This window comes from Rhinoderma darwinii, chromosome 5, assembly GCF_050947455.1.
Source record: "Rhinoderma darwinii isolate aRhiDar2 chromosome 5, aRhiDar2.hap1, whole genome shotgun sequence".
NCBI lineage: Eukaryota > Metazoa > Chordata > Amphibia > Anura > Rhinodermatidae > Rhinoderma > Rhinoderma darwinii.
Genome location: NC_134691.1, coordinates 204,460,409 through 204,479,859, shown reverse-complemented (window position 1 = coordinate 204,479,859; position 19,451 = coordinate 204,460,409). Strand labels below are relative to the sequence as shown.

The 19,451-nt window shown below is 40.1% G+C and overlaps 1 protein-coding gene across 1 annotated transcript in view; it reads right to left on the bottom strand.

Annotated features, from left to right (window-relative positions):
• Window positions 1-19,451, bottom strand: part of SLC12A7 (solute carrier family 12 member 7) — a 352,177-nt gene that overhangs the window by 72,389 nt on the left and 260,337 nt on the right. The window contains exons 15-16 of the mRNA XM_075826873.1: window positions 17,270-17,389; window positions 13,019-13,123 (exon numbers count right to left, since the gene is read on the bottom strand). Of these exons, the coding sequence (XP_075682988.1) occupies window positions 13,019-13,123; window positions 17,270-17,389 (225 nt within the window). The remainder of the gene's footprint in view (window positions 1-13,018; window positions 13,124-17,269; window positions 17,390-19,451) is intronic.

The window sequence follows — 19,451 nt, the reverse complement described above, 5'->3', positions numbered from 1 at the left end:
TTGGCCTATAGTGTCCAAGGGACATAATGAGATTGACACGTTGAGAATACCACCCATTATGTCATATCGGAGGACTAAGAATATCAGAGACACTCTGGTTAAGTCAGACGTGGGTAGTAGAAAGAAAAATACACAATTACTACTTTGCCCCCCCAAAAATGGTAATTTTCCCTGTCTGAATTGCTGCAATTGCAATAATATTGTGAAAGGGAATAGTTTTCAGCATCCACATACGGGGAGGGTCTTTAATATTAGATACAGATTTACATGCAATTCAGATTTCGTTGTATATATGATTACATGTCCTTGTTCATTGATTTACATAGGAGAGACAACTATGCCTATTAAATTGAGAATTAATAAGCATAAAAGTACAATCAGAAAGAAAATGATGGAACTTCCATTACCAAGGCATTTTGTTGAAAAGAATCATCAGTTAAATCAATTGAGATTTAGGGTAATAGATTGTGTCCCGATACTCAGGAGGGGAGGGGATAGACAGAAGCTATTGAAAAAGAAAGAATTACGTTGGATCTTTGAGTTAGATTCCCTATACCCCAAAGGTTTGAATCTAGAATACAAGATAATTCCTGGACTCTGAAATCCCATTGCTGTTTTTAACATTTTTTTAATTTTAATATTGTACACTTGATGGGTGATTTCTGACACATTGTGTAGCATCTATTTTTTGCATCGTCTTGTATTCCTGAGGGTCTTGATATTTTTTGGAATATTTCTTACAGATTTGAGCATGTTCGTGATGGAGGTTTATTCACCACACGCCAGCGGATTTATGATCAGAACGAAGATTATAGCGGTTCCTTTCATGTTGGCATCCATCTGTATTTTTTATGCAATGTTTTTGAGTATAGTGATTTTTTGATTGGGTGGGCTATGGTTGATGCTCTATCATCATTATATAAATCTCGTGTTCTGTGCGGTATAGGTGTCCGACATGATTTGTTGGACAGATATTACGAGCATTCCCTAGAAAGTCTTTTAATCACTTTGAGTGATTCGATTTATGTAGGCTAATTAACACTTAAGAGTATTTGATGACACTAACTTTTAGTGATTGATATCATGTAGTAATATGAACCTGATCCCTTTTCCTTCCGTCTGCCCTGTTCACATGTGACTTAACATCACGGAATGAAGGCGTTTTTATCATCATTATATAAATCTCGTGTTTTGTGCGGTATGATTGTCCAACATGATTTGTCGGACAGAAGTTACAAGCATTCCCTAGAAAGTTTTTGAATCACTTCGGTGATCCGATTTATGTAGGCGGTTTAACACTAAACAGTATTTGATGACATTAACTCCTAGGGATTGATATCATGTAGCAATATGAACCTGATCCCTTCTCCCTCCGTCTGCCCTGTTCACATGTGACTTAAACAGAGTGAAGGCGTTTTTAATTATCGAATTAATTTTGCCTCAAAAATATACAGATTTGGAGCTGCAGTATGATGGATTCTTGTTTATGACTGAGGATGTCTTATATTTAACTTCTAGTGATTGATATCATGAAGTAATATGAACCTGATCCCTTCTCCCTCCGTCTGCCCTGTTCACATGTGACTTATACAGAGTGAAGACGTTTTTAATTATTGAATTAATTTTGCCTCAAAACATACAGATATGGAGCTGCAGTATGATGGATTCCTGTTATGACTGAGGATGTCTTACATTTATACATACTTTGATTACCATTTTTGATCGAACGCTGGTCTTTATTTATTTTTTGCACAGCAGAGATGATTGATTGCTGAGCATGCACAGTGGAGCTCTGTGATCGTAGCTGGAACCTGGAGTGTGGTGAACTTTCCTCCTTCACTTTTCTATTGTAATAACAATGATTGACATATTATTGATGATGATGTATTAAAGATGTATTACACATTGTAGTTTTTCACGTTTTTGAAGATTATATAACTATTTGATGTATGTCATTAAGACTAATGTATGCTTCACCTGGGAGACCAGATTCACGATGTTCACTGGTTGGAATGGGCCATGTGATCATTTGTATTCACCCATTTATAACGATGTTTTTAGACATAATGTTAGGCTTGACAAAGACCCTTCACTCACTATGGGTCGAAACGTTGCTTGTCGTTTGTGGATGTCTTGACAATAAAACCACTTTGATGATTTGAAGACGTGTGCTGTTCCCCTCCATATACAGTCACAGTGACCCCCATATAAAAAGACAGTCACAGTGACCCCCCATATAAAGACAGTCACAGTGACCCCCATATAAAAAGACAGTCACAGTGACCCCCTATACAAAGACAGTCACAGTGACCCCCCATATAAAGACAGTCACAGTGACCCCCCCATATAAAGACAGTCACAGTGACCCCCCCAATACACAGTCAGTGACTCCCCCCCATATACAGTCACAGTGACCCCCATATAAAGACAGTCACAGTGCCCCCCCATATAAAGACAGTCACAGTGCCCCCCATATAAAGACAGTCACAGTGCCCCCATATAAAGACAGTCACAGTGACCCCCCCATGTAGACAGTCACAGTGACCCCCCATAAAGACAGTCTCAGTTCTCACCCATAACACACAGAAACATCGCACATAAAATGACACCACATCCCTGTCACAGTAGATTCCTATCAGTTATTAATACTTGTCAGTAATGTCTCTCACTGTACAACCTGCAGTGCGTTTTTTCTCAGCAGGGAAAAGAGGCCTGTGCTATGGCTGCAGCTCCTGACAGGATTCTGTGTGGTAATGAGAGGAAGTCTGCACCTGTCATGTCTGCCACAGCCTCAATCCTGTCAGAGAACCGGCCTCCTCCTGTACAGAAACCCCAGCATCCAATCAGATCACGGCTTTCATCTTTCCAATGCAAGTTGAGAAATAAAAGCGGAGTTCTGATTCATTGCTATGGGTAACTGATCCTCTGTCCAATCAAAAATAGCTGTTCCCTGATTTTAAACCAACGAAAGAAAAAAAATAAAAAAAAATAAAAAAATAAATAAAAAAAAAATCGGGCTTCAAACAAACTTTCTAAAATATATATAAGATTACCATTTGAATTAGGCAGCACATGTGGCGGTGTCCCAGACAAGCTACTGCATCACTGCAGTGTTGGGCCCCATGCACACTACCATACCCGTAATCACGGCCCGTTAGAAAGCATGGAAGCACGGTCCGTAAAATAAAAAAAACTAGGACATGTCTTATTTTTTACAGCAGTTTTCTACAGCCCGGACACCTTTCCATAAATATACAGGAAGGTGTCTGTCGGCCATATAAATGAATGGGTCCATAATTATGAACTAAATCTACGTCGTGTACATGGGGCCTTAGGCCTCATGCACACTAACGTATTTTTTTCCTCCCGTAAATACTGGCGTAAATACGGGTCCTTGGTCACACGTATTCGACCCGTATTTCACCAGTATTTACGGACCCGTGCCCGTCAATACGGGTCCGGTGTCACCAGTATTTCACCCGTATTTACAAACCCGTTTTCTCTTCACTAATCGTCAGCCCCTTCTCTCTATCAGTTCTGAATAGAGAGAAGGGTCAGCCCTTTCGGGCAGAGTTTCCGCAGCGATTGAAAGTAAAATAAGTAAAGTAAAAGAAGTTCATACGTACCCCGGCCGTTGTCTTGGTGACCCGTCCCTCTTTTGACATCCAGTCCGACCTCCCTGGATGACGCGGCAGTCCATGTGACCGCTGCAGCCTGTGATTGGCTGAAGCGGTCACATGGGATGAAACGTCATCCCGGGAGGCCGGACTGGAGGAAGAAGCAGGTAAGTTAACTTTTAATACTATTAACTCCAGCGGTAGTCACTTTCCCGGGTGCTGAAAGAGTTACTACCGATCAGTTAACGCTTTCAGTACCCTGGACTGTGACTATCCCCTGACGTCGCCTAGCAACGCTCACGTAATTACGGGTGCACACAGGTAGCCACCCGTAATTACGGGACCCGTGGCCAATAGAAGTCTATGGGCCCGTAATTACGGCCCGTGATTACGGGCGTTTTTACATCCGTGTGCATGAGGCCTTACAAAGTAGTTGTAAGTCCCAAGGATAAAGGTGGATAATAATATACACCTGCACATTGTGCAGGAAAATGCCAGCCAGCGCACACACCCAACGCCATCTTTGAGACATAAAGGAGCCGTCGACTCAAATGAGCAGGCACCAGGAAAAATCCCAGTACTGAGCCTGCACAGAAAGTCAAAGCTCCTCCGCATCACGCTCACAAGGGACAGCGCATGCATCCGCACTAAGTGCATGCCCAAAGGAATAAGTCAGACTTGTAGAGAATGTGCCTGCGCCAAATAAATGGTGCACGCGCAAAAAAAAGTGTGAACGTGTGGTAAACTTATGTTATGTACTACTATACGATTGTCCTTTGATTTTTGGGTTATTATTATTGTTGCTACAACAAACTTTCCCGGGGACCGGTATTACCGTTGGTTGTCATGGCAAAACCGGAGGCCATACAACGGCCTCGGGGTCTGCCATGCCGGAAGCCTATGAGGACCAGTCGGTGGCTGGTCCTGATATAAACTGTCAGTGTGACTCTGGGAGTCACACTGACAGCCTAACACGTTACACTACCTAGGTAGTGTAATGTATTATAGCAGCCATCAGTGCTGCAGGTGTTCAAGTAAAGCAAGTAAAAATTTTAAAAAAAGGTAATAAAAATGTTTTATAAATGTGTAAAAATAAGTTAGAAGTTACAAAAAACAAAAATGCTTTTTTTTCCTATAAGAAGTCTTTTATTATAGGAAAAAAATGAAACCGTTAAAAAAGTACACATATTTGGTATCACCGCGTTCGTAACGACCCAAACTATGAAACTATAATGTTATTTTTCTCGCACGGCGAACACTGCAAAAAAAATAAGTAACAAAGAATGCCAGAATCACTATTTTTTTGGTCACCACCCCTCGCAAAATATACAATAAAAAATGATCAAAAAGATGCATGTACCCCAAAATAGTACAACCCGTTCTGCAAAAAACAAGCCCTTACACAGCTTTTCTGACTGAAAAATAAAAAAAAGCTTTGGCTCTCAGAATATGGTGACACAAAAAATAAGTTTTTATAGAAGTGATTTTATTGCACAAATGCTACAAAACATTAAAAAAAAGGACAAAAAATATTGCGTGTACCCCAAAGCGGTATCAAGAAAAAAACGAGTGTCCTGCAACAAATAAGCCTTCACACAGCTCCGTTGGAGAAAAAAATAAAAAAGTTCTGTCTCTCAGAATATGGCGGCGCAAAATGTGCAGTGTTCCAAAAGCGGATAAGATTGAGCACAATTTATCAGTGCAACACTGGCCACACATCTGTGGATAATTATTTATTTACTGCATTATTATACCCCCTTATTATACCCTGATGTTCTCCGCAGTTTACATATGCCCTCACATTATAAACTGAAATACCAGTAAAAGCCAAAACAGAACTCCTACCAAGCAAAATCTGCTCCACATATATGGCATCACCATATCCGGGAGAACCCGCTTAACGTTATATGAGGTAATTGTCTTCAGCGTCACAAAATGGGCACAACATATTGTGCACTAAGATGGCATATCAGAGGAAAATTGCAATTTTCATTTAGCACTATCCGCTGCGCATTAACAACTTTGTGCACTATGACTTTATAGCACGTCGTAGTGTGGGGGTTGATGTATGGAGCAGACTCACGCGCGGGGCCTGCTCTATAAGCTGCTGCCATCAGTTGCGTATTACAGCTGACCCCCCGGACTAAAAGGACAGGAACAGCAATCGCGCTGTTGCACAAGCCTGTAAAAATAACAATATACTGCAATACATTAGTATTGCAGTGTATTGTACCAGCGACCCAATGTTCGCTGGTTCAAGTCCCCTAGGGGGACTAATAAAATGTGTAAAAAAAAAAAAAAAAAAAGAAGTATAATAAAGTTAAAAAAAATCCCCCTTTTCACATTTTTCTTCTAAAGTAATGTAAAAAAATAAACAAAATTGGTATCGCTACGTCCATAAAAGCCCAAACTATTACAATATACCATTTTTTAACTCGCACGGTGAACGTCGTAAAAAAATAAAGCATTTAAAACGATAAAATCAAGTTTTTTTTGTCACCTTCGCTCTAAAAAACATTTTTTATAAAAAGTGATCAAAAAGTTGTATGTAAAAAATAGTAACAATAAAAACTGCAGCTCATCCCGCAAAACATAAGCCCTCACACTGCTTAATCAACCAAAAAGTAAAAAGTTATGGCTCTCGGAATGTTGTGAAACAATTTTTTTAAACAAATAGGTTTTTCTTTGTTAAAGTAGTAAAATATATAACAAAAAAACCACCGTATTTTTTGGACCATAAAACGCAGTTTTTAGCAAGAATAAATCTTGCAAAAAAGTCCCTGCGTCTTTTAGTCTGAAGTCAAGGGACACAGCATCGCCGGGCGCCATGAGCGCTTCATTACTTAACCCCTTCCCGACCCATGACACACATCAAGGAGCGGGGGCGGGGTGATGTACACTGCAAGTGTCAGCTTCTGACACGCTGCTATAACGACATTGCTGTTCCTGGCAGTTTAGAGGGCTTGTGCCATAAAACACATGTATCCCTTATCCACAGGATGTGTGATCGATAAGGAGAACGGGGACCGAAAGTTACCAGGAGCGCTGCATGAGAAGCTGTGACTTCCGCGTTATTTGGTATCACCTTAATGACATTGAGCCGCAGAATAATGTTAACTTGCGTTTTTACCTCACAACAAAAACCGTAAAAACAAACCCCCCCCCCCCCAATAAATGGAGGAATCACAGTTTTTTCCAATTTCAGCCTGCAAAGAATTGGTTTTCAGTTTTCCAGTACATTATATGGTACTTTATATGGTGTCAATAGAAACTACAACTCCTTCCGCAAAAAAGAAGCACTCACACCACTCTAATGACTGAAAGAAAAAATTATAGCTCTTAGAATGCGGGGAGTAAAAAACTAAAATGAAAAAGCACAAGGTGGATCAGTTCTTAAAGGGTTAAATAATTTCTAAGAAAAAAAAATAATTATGACCACATGTAGGGTATTGCCGTACCCAGGAGAAATTGCTTTACAAATGTTGGGGTGCTTTTTTCTCCTTTATCCCTTGTGAAAATGAAAAAAAAAAATATCAACATTTTAGTGGAACATACGTTGACATTAATTTACACGGCCTAATTCTAATAAATTCTGCAAAAGACCTGTGGGGTCTAAATGCTCACTATACCCCTAGATAGATTTTTTTTTAAGGGGTTTCCACTGTTTTGGTCCCTCTGTGGCTTTGCAAATGCGATATGACACCCTAAAACCATTCCAGCTAAATATGAGCTGCAAAAGCCAAATAGAACTCCTTCGCTTCTAAGACCTGCCGTGGGTCCAAACAGCAGTTTATTACCACATATGGGGTATTGCCATAATCAGGAGATATTGCTTTACAAATGTTGATGTGGTTCTTCTCCTTTATTCCTTGTGAAAATTTACAATTTCTAAGTTTCTTCAGAATAAAAAGTAGATTTTCATTTTCACTGCCTAATTCCACTAAATTCAGCAAAAAAAGCCTGTTGGGTCAAAATGCTAACTATACCCCTAGAAAAATTCCTTGACGAGTGTAGTTTCCAGAATGGGGTCACCGTCGGGGGGTTTCTACAGTTTTGGCACCACAAGACCTCTTCAAACCTGACATGGTGCCTAAAATATATTCTAAAAAAAAAAAAAAAGGCCCCAAAATCCAGGTGTTCCTTTGCTTCTGAGGCCTGTGTTTCAGTCCATTAGCACACTAGGGCCACATGTGGGATATTTCTAAAAACTGCAGAATCTGGCCAATAAATGTTGAGTTGCATTTCTCGGCTAAAACTTTCTGTAGTACAAAAAAGAAAATGTATTACAAATGAATTTCGGCAAAAAAAAATTAAATTTGTAAATTTCACCTCTACTTTGCTTTAATTCCTGTGAAACGCCTAAAAGGTTAAGAAATGTTCTGAATGCTGTTTTGAATACTTTCAGTGGTGCATTTTTAAAATCGGGTGATTTATGGGGGTTTTCTAATATAGAAGGCCCTCAAAGCCACTTCAGAATTTAACTGGTCCCTGAAAAAAAAAGCCTTTTGATATTTTCTTGAAAATGTGAGCAATTGCTGCTAATGTTCTAATCATTGTAACGTCCTAGAAAAATAAAAGTACGTTCAAACAAAGTAGGCATATGGGAAATTTTAACTAGTAACTATTTTGTGTAGTATTACTATATTACTATTACTATCCGTCTTACAAGCATATACATTTAAATTTCGAAAAATGCTAATATTTCAAAATTTGGTGTTTTTCACAAATAAATACTGAATTTATCGACCAAATTTTTTCACTAACAAAGTATAATATGTCTCGAGAAAATCTCAGAATCGCTTGGATAGGTAAAAGCATTCCAAAGTTCTTGCTACATAAAGTAACACGTCAGAATTGAAAAATCGGCTGTATCGTGAAGGCCAAAACAGGCTAGATCCTAAAGGGGTTAAAGAGCTTAATTTGGTTATTTCTGTCCCCCTCTTCAAAATATTTATAGATTCTCTAGTGACTGGTATAGTGCCAAGAGACTGGCGCATGTCAAATGTGGTGCTTATTTTCAAAATGGTCTAGGTTTTCCTCGGGTAATTATAGGCCAGTAAGCTTAACATTAAACCGAAAAGAAAAATTTCGACATAATAATATATCAAAATATGTTTATTTATACTTTTACTGTAATAAAGTATAAATAAACATATTTTGATATAATATTATTATGTCGAGATTTTTCTTTTCGGTTTAATATATATGGATTATGTGAAATCTTGAATTCAATGAATTGGCTAAGAGTATATATATATAGGTTATAACAGTAAGCTTAACATCCATCGTGGGGAAAATGTTTGAGGGGCTATATACTGGATTATGTGACAGAAAAAATTGTATTATAAGTGACACCCAGCACGGTTTTACTAAGGACAGAAGTTGTCAAACCAACCTTATTTGTGTTTATGAAGTGGTAAGCAGAAGCCTAGACAGAGGGGCCGCTGTGGATATAGTGTTTTTGGACAACCTGCATGCATCATATGTCCTGGGGGAGCTACACTGGGGGAGTCACTTGTTGAGAAGGATCTGGGTGTACTTGTAGATCATAAATTAAATAACAGCATGCAATGTCAATCAGCTGCTTCAAAGGGCAGCAAGATATAGTTGTGTATTAAAAGGGGCATGGACTCGCGGGACAGGGATATAATATTACCACTTTACAAAGCATTAGTGAGGCCTCATCTAGAATATGCAGTTCAGTTCTGGGCTCCAGTTCATAGAAAGGATGCCCTGGAGTTGTAAAAAATACAAAGAAGAGCAACGAAGCTAATAAGGGGCATGGAGAATCTTAGTTATGAGGAAAGATTAAAATAATTAAACCTATTTTGCCTTGAAATGAGACGACTAAGGGGGGACATGATTAACTTATATAAATGACACAACCAAAAAATATAGTGAAATCCTGTTCTATGTAAAACCCCCTCAAAAAACAAGGGGGCACTCCCTCCGTCTGCAGTTAAAAAGGTTCAACCTAACGGGCTGAGATAATTTCAGCAGTTGAAGGACCTATTTCCACTAGAGCACAATATGTTTTATCAATATTTGCAGATCCGTCATGCCCTACAGGCGCAGGTAGTGGACCTAACGGTTTGTGCTCTTGGGGTCCTGGAGTATGTGGGAAGGGCTGACACGACCAAAGGCCTGATCTCAATGGCGTACAGGAGCTTGCTGTCCAAACACCTGGGAAACCCAATGATGCTGGTAAAAGCGAAATGGGAACGGGATGTTGGTCCATTGACTGAGGAGGAGTGGGAGGAGATATTAGCATCCACATGTCACTTATCGCTCAGTCTGGCGCAGAGGAGATCACAACTCTTCCTGATACATAGGGTGTATCGCACCCCGTGGGTATTAAAGCAGATGGGTATTAGAGCGGATGCTAAATGTCCTAGGTGCACGGAAGAGAAAGCAGATATATTGCATATGTTTTGGTCATGTGAGGCTCTGAGGACCCTATGGGGGGAAATATTGGATCTGATAAAACAGGTATATGGTCGGGAATTGGTGGCAGACCCTAAAATTATGTTGTTGGGAGTAGTGGGAGAATTGGAGAGTGACAGAATATATCAAACAAGGAAATGTATTGCTAAACACTGGCTGGATGAGGAGCCACCAGGGATGAGGGAAATTGTAGGAATGGTGAACTATAATATCCTGATGGAGCATAAGATATTTTCTAAAAGGGGCACGGAAAAAAAATTTGAGAAACAATGGAGCAGATGGATGGCCTGTCCTGAGGTGCTGTCACCTGAACTAAACAGAATAAGGGCGAGAGTTGTCTGAGGAACTGGAGGTGGTAGAGTCTGGAGCAAAAAGGGGTGGTGGGGAAACTTGATAAGAGAAATGTGCTCTGGCCAGGATTGGTGCTAGAAACAAAGGGCAGAGATATAGTGGGGGGCCGTGCGGGGAGGGGGGACAGGGGGGAAGTTGGGGATTTTCTGATATGCTGTCATTATTGTATACGATGCTGGAAAATTGTAATGTGAATGTTACTATGTTATTTCTTTTATGTGTTCGTATCAATAAAATTGGTTTGATATAAAAAAAAAAGGTTCAACCTGCAGAGGCGACAAGCCACTGTGAATCTATGGAATAGACTACTGCAGGAGCTGGTCACAGGAGGGACAGTAGATGGCTTTAAAAAAGGCTTAGATAATTTCCAAGAACAAAAAAGTATTAGCTCCTATGTGTAGATATTTTTCCCTTCCCTTTTCCCATCCCTTGGTTGAACTCGATGGACATGTGTCTTTTTTCAACCGTACTAACTATGTAACTATGTAGCCGTCTTTACCTTGACTTTTAACGCATTAAATAATTTATCTTGATTTTTTCAATTACTTTTCAATGGCTTTTGTTGTGTGATATCACGCTGCAGCAAGTGATCAGAATCAAGTTAAAAATGGCTACAAACGGATCATGGTTCTGGCACTATATATATGTACTGTGCTTGGTTCTTGGACTGTATATATGTACTGAGCTTGGTTCTGGTGCTGTATATATGTAATGGGCTTTCTTCTGGTGCTGTATATATGTAATGGTCTTGCTTCTGGTGCCGTATATAGAACTATATTGCTTGTAAAATGTACAAATGTTTTTATGTTCGAGTTACATAAAGAAAAAAATTTGGAAAAAAAAGGACACCTCATCGATTGGTAGAGAAAACAAATATGGCGAGGGGGAAGGAGATGTCGGGAAAGAGGTTCGGGGGAGGGGGCCCCAAACTGAATCTTTGCCCCGGGTGCTGGAGAACCTAGCTACACCTCTGCCCTACCTACGCAGGTATTAGGTACACCTAATCTGCGAATCTAATCCTCCACTACCCAAAGCTCTGCTTATGCAGATACTAGCTACACCTACTCAGCTCAGCTAAACATCTGCTACTCTAAAGTTGGCCATTCTCATTAGATGCACGTCGGCCAAACCGGAGTAAATTTACTCTAGCGAAGCATGCATGTGCATGGGGGTTGGCCAAGAACTATCTAAAATGTACGGACAGTCTTAGGCCTTAACTATGCAGGAACTTGCTACACCTAACTATACTTTTTTTTTTTTAAGATTTGAAAAAAAAGACAAAAAAAAACATCTGCATCGACAAATTACCACAGAGGATGATTATCCCCCTCAGTGTCCTACAGAGGGCACATAGGAAGACCAGATGGTAAAAAAATAAAAATAGTCCAAAAAAATATCACATTTGGACAGATGCTGTTTAGGTGCGAGTAGAGAAATGAAGCAAAAGAAAAAAGCCTGCGACAAAAAATTACCACAGATACTGATCAGTGATGGTGGTCACTAATCACCACACAGTGGCTCAAGGCACACACAGGGAGATGGTGCAGATGAAAAACAGACAAAAAAAGTCCTGTGCTAAAGATTTAGCACAGATGCTGATCAGCAATGCATAGAGAAGGGGGGATATGAGGGTCAGCATCAGAGACCGGGAAATTTATGAACAGATCACTAGTACTGCTGCTATTAAAAAAAAATAAAAAATCAGCAGCAGCACATTTGATGATAATCACTCACACACAGTTAGTGAACACACAGCAGGATGCAGAAAAGGACAATCACTAGCCCCTTAACACAGGTCAGTATGACACAGAGGAGTTATGCATCCGCTCTGCTCACCGTTCCTAACAGAAAGTGTGGGTACCGTTATTTTGGAACACCCGCCATGGCTGCAATTGCCTGGTCTTTACAGACCGATCAATTGCAGCGATCGTTGAACTGGCATCAATACATGGCAGTGATCAGTGCTGGCCAGTGATTGGTGCAGCACCAATCACCGCCATTTCACTGTCGCCTGCGGCACATTGATTGGTTTTAGCTGCAATTGGCCGGTCGGAATTGACTGGCCAATCACAGCAATCTCCAATGCGGGGTAAGGGCGTGCGATACCTCCCTGGACAACCAGTAAAGATGCCTTATTTACTTGGTCACTGTGTCATTAGACACTATGACCACTTAACGCTCCAACGTTACTGTACGTTGAAATGTGTTAAGTCCTTGGCAACAGCAACGTAACTGTACTTGGCATGTCACCAATGGGTTAATCATTCCCTATGCCTAATCAGGACACTTGTAAACTCTGTGACTCAAATAATTACTGGCTTCTGGATCAAAGATTTTTGGTCTCTTTAGTCTTGATGTTTTTGTTAAGATACATGCATGTAGTCCTAGAACTTATTGGTAGGTATGTCAGCAGATATTGAATTTTTTTTGCCAGGTGGTGTTAAAAGTCTTTTTATGTCGCTCTAAATATATAGGTAGGTTGATAGAATATGACTTTTTCTTTATTTTATTAAGGTTTTACTTGTTCATGTCAAAATTGTTACAAAACCACTGGAAGCAAGGGTTAATATAGGAACAATTATAATAAAAATTGAATGGATACATACCTCCAGTTTTTAATATGTGTTGCACCATGTTCAACTCTAAGCAAAGCGTATTGAGCAGCATTTAAAGACAACCCTCGGATTCCATCACCCCATTCTTTTTCTGCCCTAGATTTAAACGATACATTACACATTCTGATTATTATTATTGCAGAATACATTAACCCCTTAATGACCGGGCCATTTTGCACGTTAATGACCAAGGATTTTTTTTTGTTTTTTCACGGTCGCATTCCAAGAGTCGTAACTCTTTTTTTATTCCGTCGACATAGCCGTATAAGGGCTTGTTTTTTGCGGGACGAGTTGTATTTTGTAATTGTACCATTTTTAGATGCTTATAACATATTGATTAACTTTTATTAACTTTATTTTAGGAGAGAATTGAAAATAAGCAACTATTCCAGCATTAATTTTCACGTTATAAATTTACACCGTTTACTATGCAGCGTAAATAACATGTTAACTTTATTCTATGGGTCGGCACGATTACGGGGATACCAAATATGTAAAGGTTTTATATGTTTTTCCTACGTTTGCACAATAAAAAGCCTTTTAGAAAAAAATTACTTGTTTTTGCATCGCCGCGTTCCAAGAGCCGTAACGTTTTTATTTTTCCGTCGATGTGGTCGTATGTGGGCTTGATTTTTGCGGGACAATGTGTAGTTTTTATTAGTACTATTTTGGGGTACATAGGACTTATAGATTAACTTTTATTTTATTTTTTATGGGGGGAATGGGAGAAAAGAGAGAATTTTGACGTTGTTTTTTGCATTTTCTTTGGACGCCGTTCATCCGGCGGTTTAATTAATGTGTTCATTTTATTGGTCAAGTTGTTACGATCGCGGGGATACCATATATGTGTATGTGTGATTTGTTTTGACAGTTTTACTAAATGAAACCACTTTTTGGGCCAAAACAGTAGTTTTATTTGACTTTGACTGTAATTTTTTAAATTTTTTTTTTCACAAACTTTATTTAACTGCTTTACATTTTTTTTTTTAGTCCCACCAGGGGACTTCACTATGCGATGTGCCGATCGCATATATAATGCTTCGGTATACTTCGTATACCAAAGCATTATTGCCTGTCAGTGTAAAACTGACAGGCAACATGTTAGGTCATGCCTCTGGCATCGCCTAACAGGCAGATGCTGAAGACAGACCTGGGGGTCTTTGTTAGACCCCAGGCTGTCATGGAAACCCGACGGCGACCCGCGATTTGTTTGCGGGGGCGCCGATCGGGTAACAGAGGGAGCTCCCCCCTGTCAAACACATTAGATGCCGCTGTCACTATTGACAGCGGCATTTAATGGGTTAAACTGCCGGAATCGGAGCGCGCTTCGATTCCGGCAGTTGCAGCAGGAGCCAGGCTGTGTATAACAGCCGTGCTCCTGCCGCTGATCGCGTGGGTACAGTCTCAGTACCCGCGCCATCACAGGACGGATATATCCGTCCTCCTGCGCGAACTAGCAGCTGCTGAGGACGGATATATCCGTCCTTCGGCGTTAAGGAGTTAAATTGAAAAAAAACCCAGTCATTTTAGACTATGTTTACAGTGAAAACAATCATTTAATGGCATTGATTCAAGAATAAACACACACAATACAAATTACACATTTGTTTTACATAAATCATCCGGTAACTGACCTCTGGCTAAAAGCTAGATAGATACTGGTCCTTTTCAATGAATTAGAATATCATAAAAAAGTTTTCCTCATGTTTTCCCACAACAACTTATCACCTATCTACAGTACCCACCGATGGGATCCCCACAAACCAAGAGAAGGTTGTCCCGAGTCCCCTGAATGAATGGAGCGATGATTGTGCATGTGCGCTTCCACTCCATTCATTCTCAATGGAACTACCCGAGATTGTCCCCCCAGGCAAGGTAAATCAGTTTATAATGTGGGGGCATATGTACGCCGTGCTGAGTACATGAGGGCGTAATACAGTGATATAATAATGGGTAAATGATACAATGTTCCATAGATGTGTGTGTTACGCTTTGAATCTGGCCTGCACATCAGGATGTTTTTTCATCCCCGCCTTACTAGGGCCAAAACGTTTTAGTTTTTCTATTCACGTAGCTGTATGTGGGGTTTTTTTGCGGGACGAGGAGTGCATTTTATTGGTACCATTTACAGTGTTCACTGACATTTTAACTTCATTAGGCGGGTCAATATGTCTCCAAAATAGGGATACAATGTTCAGTGTAGGGACCCCCTGATAGAGGTCGCCTTGTCGTGGCAGGTGGACTCGCACATTTTGATCAAACAGAGATTAACGTAATAACTATAGCAGTAATGCAATAAAAATAAAAACACATAATAAACAATAAGGGTATGTGCACACGAGAACTGTCTTTTACGTCTGAAAAGACAGACTGTTTTCAGGAGAAAACAGCTGCGTCGTTTCAGACGTAAAAGCTCCTCCTCGCATTATGCGAGGCGTCTTTGACGCTCGTAATCTTGAGCTGCTCTTCATTGGATGCAACGAAGAACGGCTCAAATTACGTTGCAAAGAAGTGTCCTGCACTTCTTTGCAGAGGCAGTCAATTTACGCGTCGTCGTTTGACAGCTGTCAAACGACGACGCGTAAACGACAGGTCGTCGGCAAACCCATTCAAATGAATGGGCAGATGTTTGCCGACGTATTGTAGCTGTATTTTCAAACGTAAAACGAGGCATAATATGCCTCGTTTACGTCTGAAAATAGGTTGTGTGAACCCAGCCTAAGTCTCCAAAAATAGGGATACACACATATTTTGTGTGTGTGTATGTGTATGTGTATGTATGTATATATATATATATATATATATATATATATATAAATATATAAACAAAATAAATCCCACAGCACTCCGTGGGATTTCTTTTATGTCTTATAATCCACGGATCTGGATTACCTGCTTGCACCCATTGCCGTGTTGGAATCTGTCGCAGAGTGCGGTTTATCTCTACATATATATATATATATATATATATATATATATATATATATATATATATAGATATATCTTAGCGCCTGCGGTGTGCATCTGCATTCTCTTGTTACCGTTACTGTAGGGAGGAATGTTTTCCTTTGGTCTGCACATCAGAATATTTTTTTTTTCCTACGCTTTTCTAGAGCCATAACTTTTTTTTAATTTTAATTTTAAGCACGAAAGGACTTGTTTTTGTGCGGGATGGGCAGTCGTTTATATTGGTACCATTTTGGGGTAAATGTAACTTTTTTCAATTTTTGATGTGACCTAAAAACAGCAATTCTGGAAATGTTTTTCATATTTTTTCTTCCGCCATTCTGTGGGTCAATACCAAATTGCTATCGTTTTTATATGTTTTACTACTTTTACACAATAAAACATTTCTTTTAAAAATCATGTTATTGGATCGTCATATTCTGAGTGTCATAACTTTTTTGCTTTTCGGTCTACTCAGCCATGAGAGAGATATTTTTTTTGCGGGACGTGCTAACGTTTTTATTAGTATCATTTTTTGGTACTTGCGACTTTTTGATCACATTCTAATATTTTGGAGGTGACCATAAAAAAAGCAATTCTGACATTCTGCTATTCTAATACAAACATTATAACAGTCAGTTTGACACCGACAACAGGCCCCGTGCTTCCGTACACGGCAAAAGAGGAGGCCGTTGTTAGGCCTCTGGTTGCCATCATCTACCCCGCGAACGCGTTGCAGGGATGCCGATCGGCAACAAACCACTTACATCTAAGGGTTTAATAGGGGGAATCTGAGCTAGCTCTGGGCTCCGCTTCTGAACCTGTGCCATTTTCTTGTCGTTACTGTACGACATGTTGCGGGAACACCTCACCGGTTATGATGTACAGTAATGATCAATGGAGTCCCCACCTAAAGGATCTGCTGCTATAGTCTTGGTGGCAGATACCAGGACACCTTCAGAGGTCCTGTGGAGTCCATGCCTCCGTGTGTCAGAGCGGTTTCGGCATGAGGGGGACCTACACAATATTAGGCAAGTGGTTTTAGGTTATGATTGAATGGTGCATGTTCCCAATTCTAGAGTGTTTGACTCGAGCACCAACCATGTGCTCCACATATATTTCATATTTGAGCCCCAAATTGTTCATTGTGGCAGATTCTAATCTTCAGTGTATGGCCAGCTTAACTATTCAGAAAAAAAAAAATCTGTAAAGAATATCATAACAGAGATAACTTCCTGAAAAGTACACATTTTCAGATAGTACAACATAAAGGTAAAGCTTCTTCTATGGACTTACCCTCTATATTCAATATATTTATAAATACATCCTGCTATTAGCATGGCAATTAATGCATAATACCACGAACAAATAAACATCAAAGCAAGACATAAACTCATCCCCACAAATGAAAGCGTCCTGAAAAGCAAACAGAAACACAATTAGTTCAGTTATAAACTCAAATGGCTAGTGTTGACATTAATGGAAACAGTGCCATTCATAAATCCCTTAAAGAGGCTCTGTCACCACATTATAAGTGGCCTATATTTTACCTAATATGATCGGCGCTGTAATGTAGATTACAGCAGTGTTTTTTATTTAGAAAAACGATCATTTTTGACATATATTAGCTTTATGCTAATGGCTTTCTCAATGGACAACTGGGCGTGTTTTACTATATGACCAAGTGGGCGTTGTACAGAGGAGTGTATGATGCTGACCAAACAGCGTTATACACTTCTCTGCATTCATTTACACTGCAGATAGCGATATAGCTATATAGCTATGTGCAGCCTCATACACACACTAGAACGCTACTCATGTGTCATGACAATGAATATGCATTACCTCCAGCCAGGATGTGATGTGTATTCATTCTCCTGAAGACTTCTGTAGCATCTCTGTGATTTACAGCACAGCGAGATCTCGCTGTGAATGACAGCTTACAGCGTGATCTCGCGAGACTACGCCTGCTATGCTGTAACTCACAGAGACGCCACAGAAGTTGTCAGGAGAATGAATACACATCACGTCCTGGCTGGAGGTAATGTATATTCATTGTCATGACACATGAGTAGCGTTATAGTGTGTATGAGGCTGCACATAGCGATATAGCTATATCGCTATCTGCAGTGTAAATGAATGGAGAGAAGTGTATGACGCTGATTGGTCAGCGTCATACACTCCTCTGTACAATGCCCACTTGGTCATATAGTAAAACATGCCCAGTTGTCCATTGAGAAACTCATTAGCATAAAGCTAATATAGGTCATAACTCCGTCAAAAATGATCATTTTTCTAAATACAAAACACTGTTGTAATCTACATTACAGCGCCGATCACATCATGTACAATATAGGCCACTTATAATGTGGTGACAGAGCCTCTTTAAACTAAAAGATGCAGCCAGTTGTAACTTCATTCTTCCTTGGTTTTTCACCTAGAGAGAACAAAGGGAAGGGTTTTATACTATAAGATAAATTTAAATCCCAATAACATTGTGCAGGGAAAATGTAGTAATATATGGCTGGTCCGAACAAACGTCCATTTCTTTTATTTTTCAACAATGTTTTTATTAACCTTTTCACAAATAAAGAAACATGAAAATAAAACCTAAAAAAGAAAAAACGATCAATGGCTCACTCATCATTAATCACACCCTAAGACAGTTCTATAATCATTAAATAAGAACAGAAGTAATCCTCCATCTGCTAGACACGTAAAGCACGAGGCTGTAGGGATAATAATAGGAAAGAGTCTAGATATTACAGCCAAAATCATTCAGCTTCAAAGTATGTAGGGTTTTGCCCAAGCAATCCGTGTACAAAGTTTCCCTATCAAGGCGCAAGCAATAACGCGTGGCTCATCCATTGGTTAAATACATTCACACTGAGGGGAGAGAGACTATGTAGCGAATGGTACATCACCTAACAGCGGTCGTTCAAAGTACCAAGTAGTGGAGTAAAAGCTATTGTTTTAAATGTGATAGGAGGAGCGCTATAAATTTATCCCATACTTAAAAAAAAAAATGTCAACTAGTCATTCCTACCAAAAGAAAGTCTACATCCAGTCCTTTCAAAATAGGTGTAATGTCCGTGGCTGCGGGCTTTCAGCTCCAACCTCCCCCTGACAGCCGCAGCCACGAGTCGGCAAGCGCTGGCCCCAGCCTCCTCCTCAGGAGACGCCAGCGCTCGCGTCCACTCACCTCTGCCAGATCCCGTAGGGTGCACGTGCACGCTCGTGCCCGCTCTTAAAGGGTCAGCTCGCGCACCGGTCCTCATTGACGAACTTTGACCAGTGAGTACCCTGTACTATAAGAGGGGTCCAGCCCCCTAGTTCTATGCCTGAGCATTGTTGTGTTCCCTATAGTTTGTCTATGTGATGGCCTCCTAGTGTGTTTCCTGTTCCAGTCCCTATACTTGTTTCCAGTTCCTGTTCCTATCAATCCATACCTTCCTGGTCTAGCACGGAGCTGTGCCAA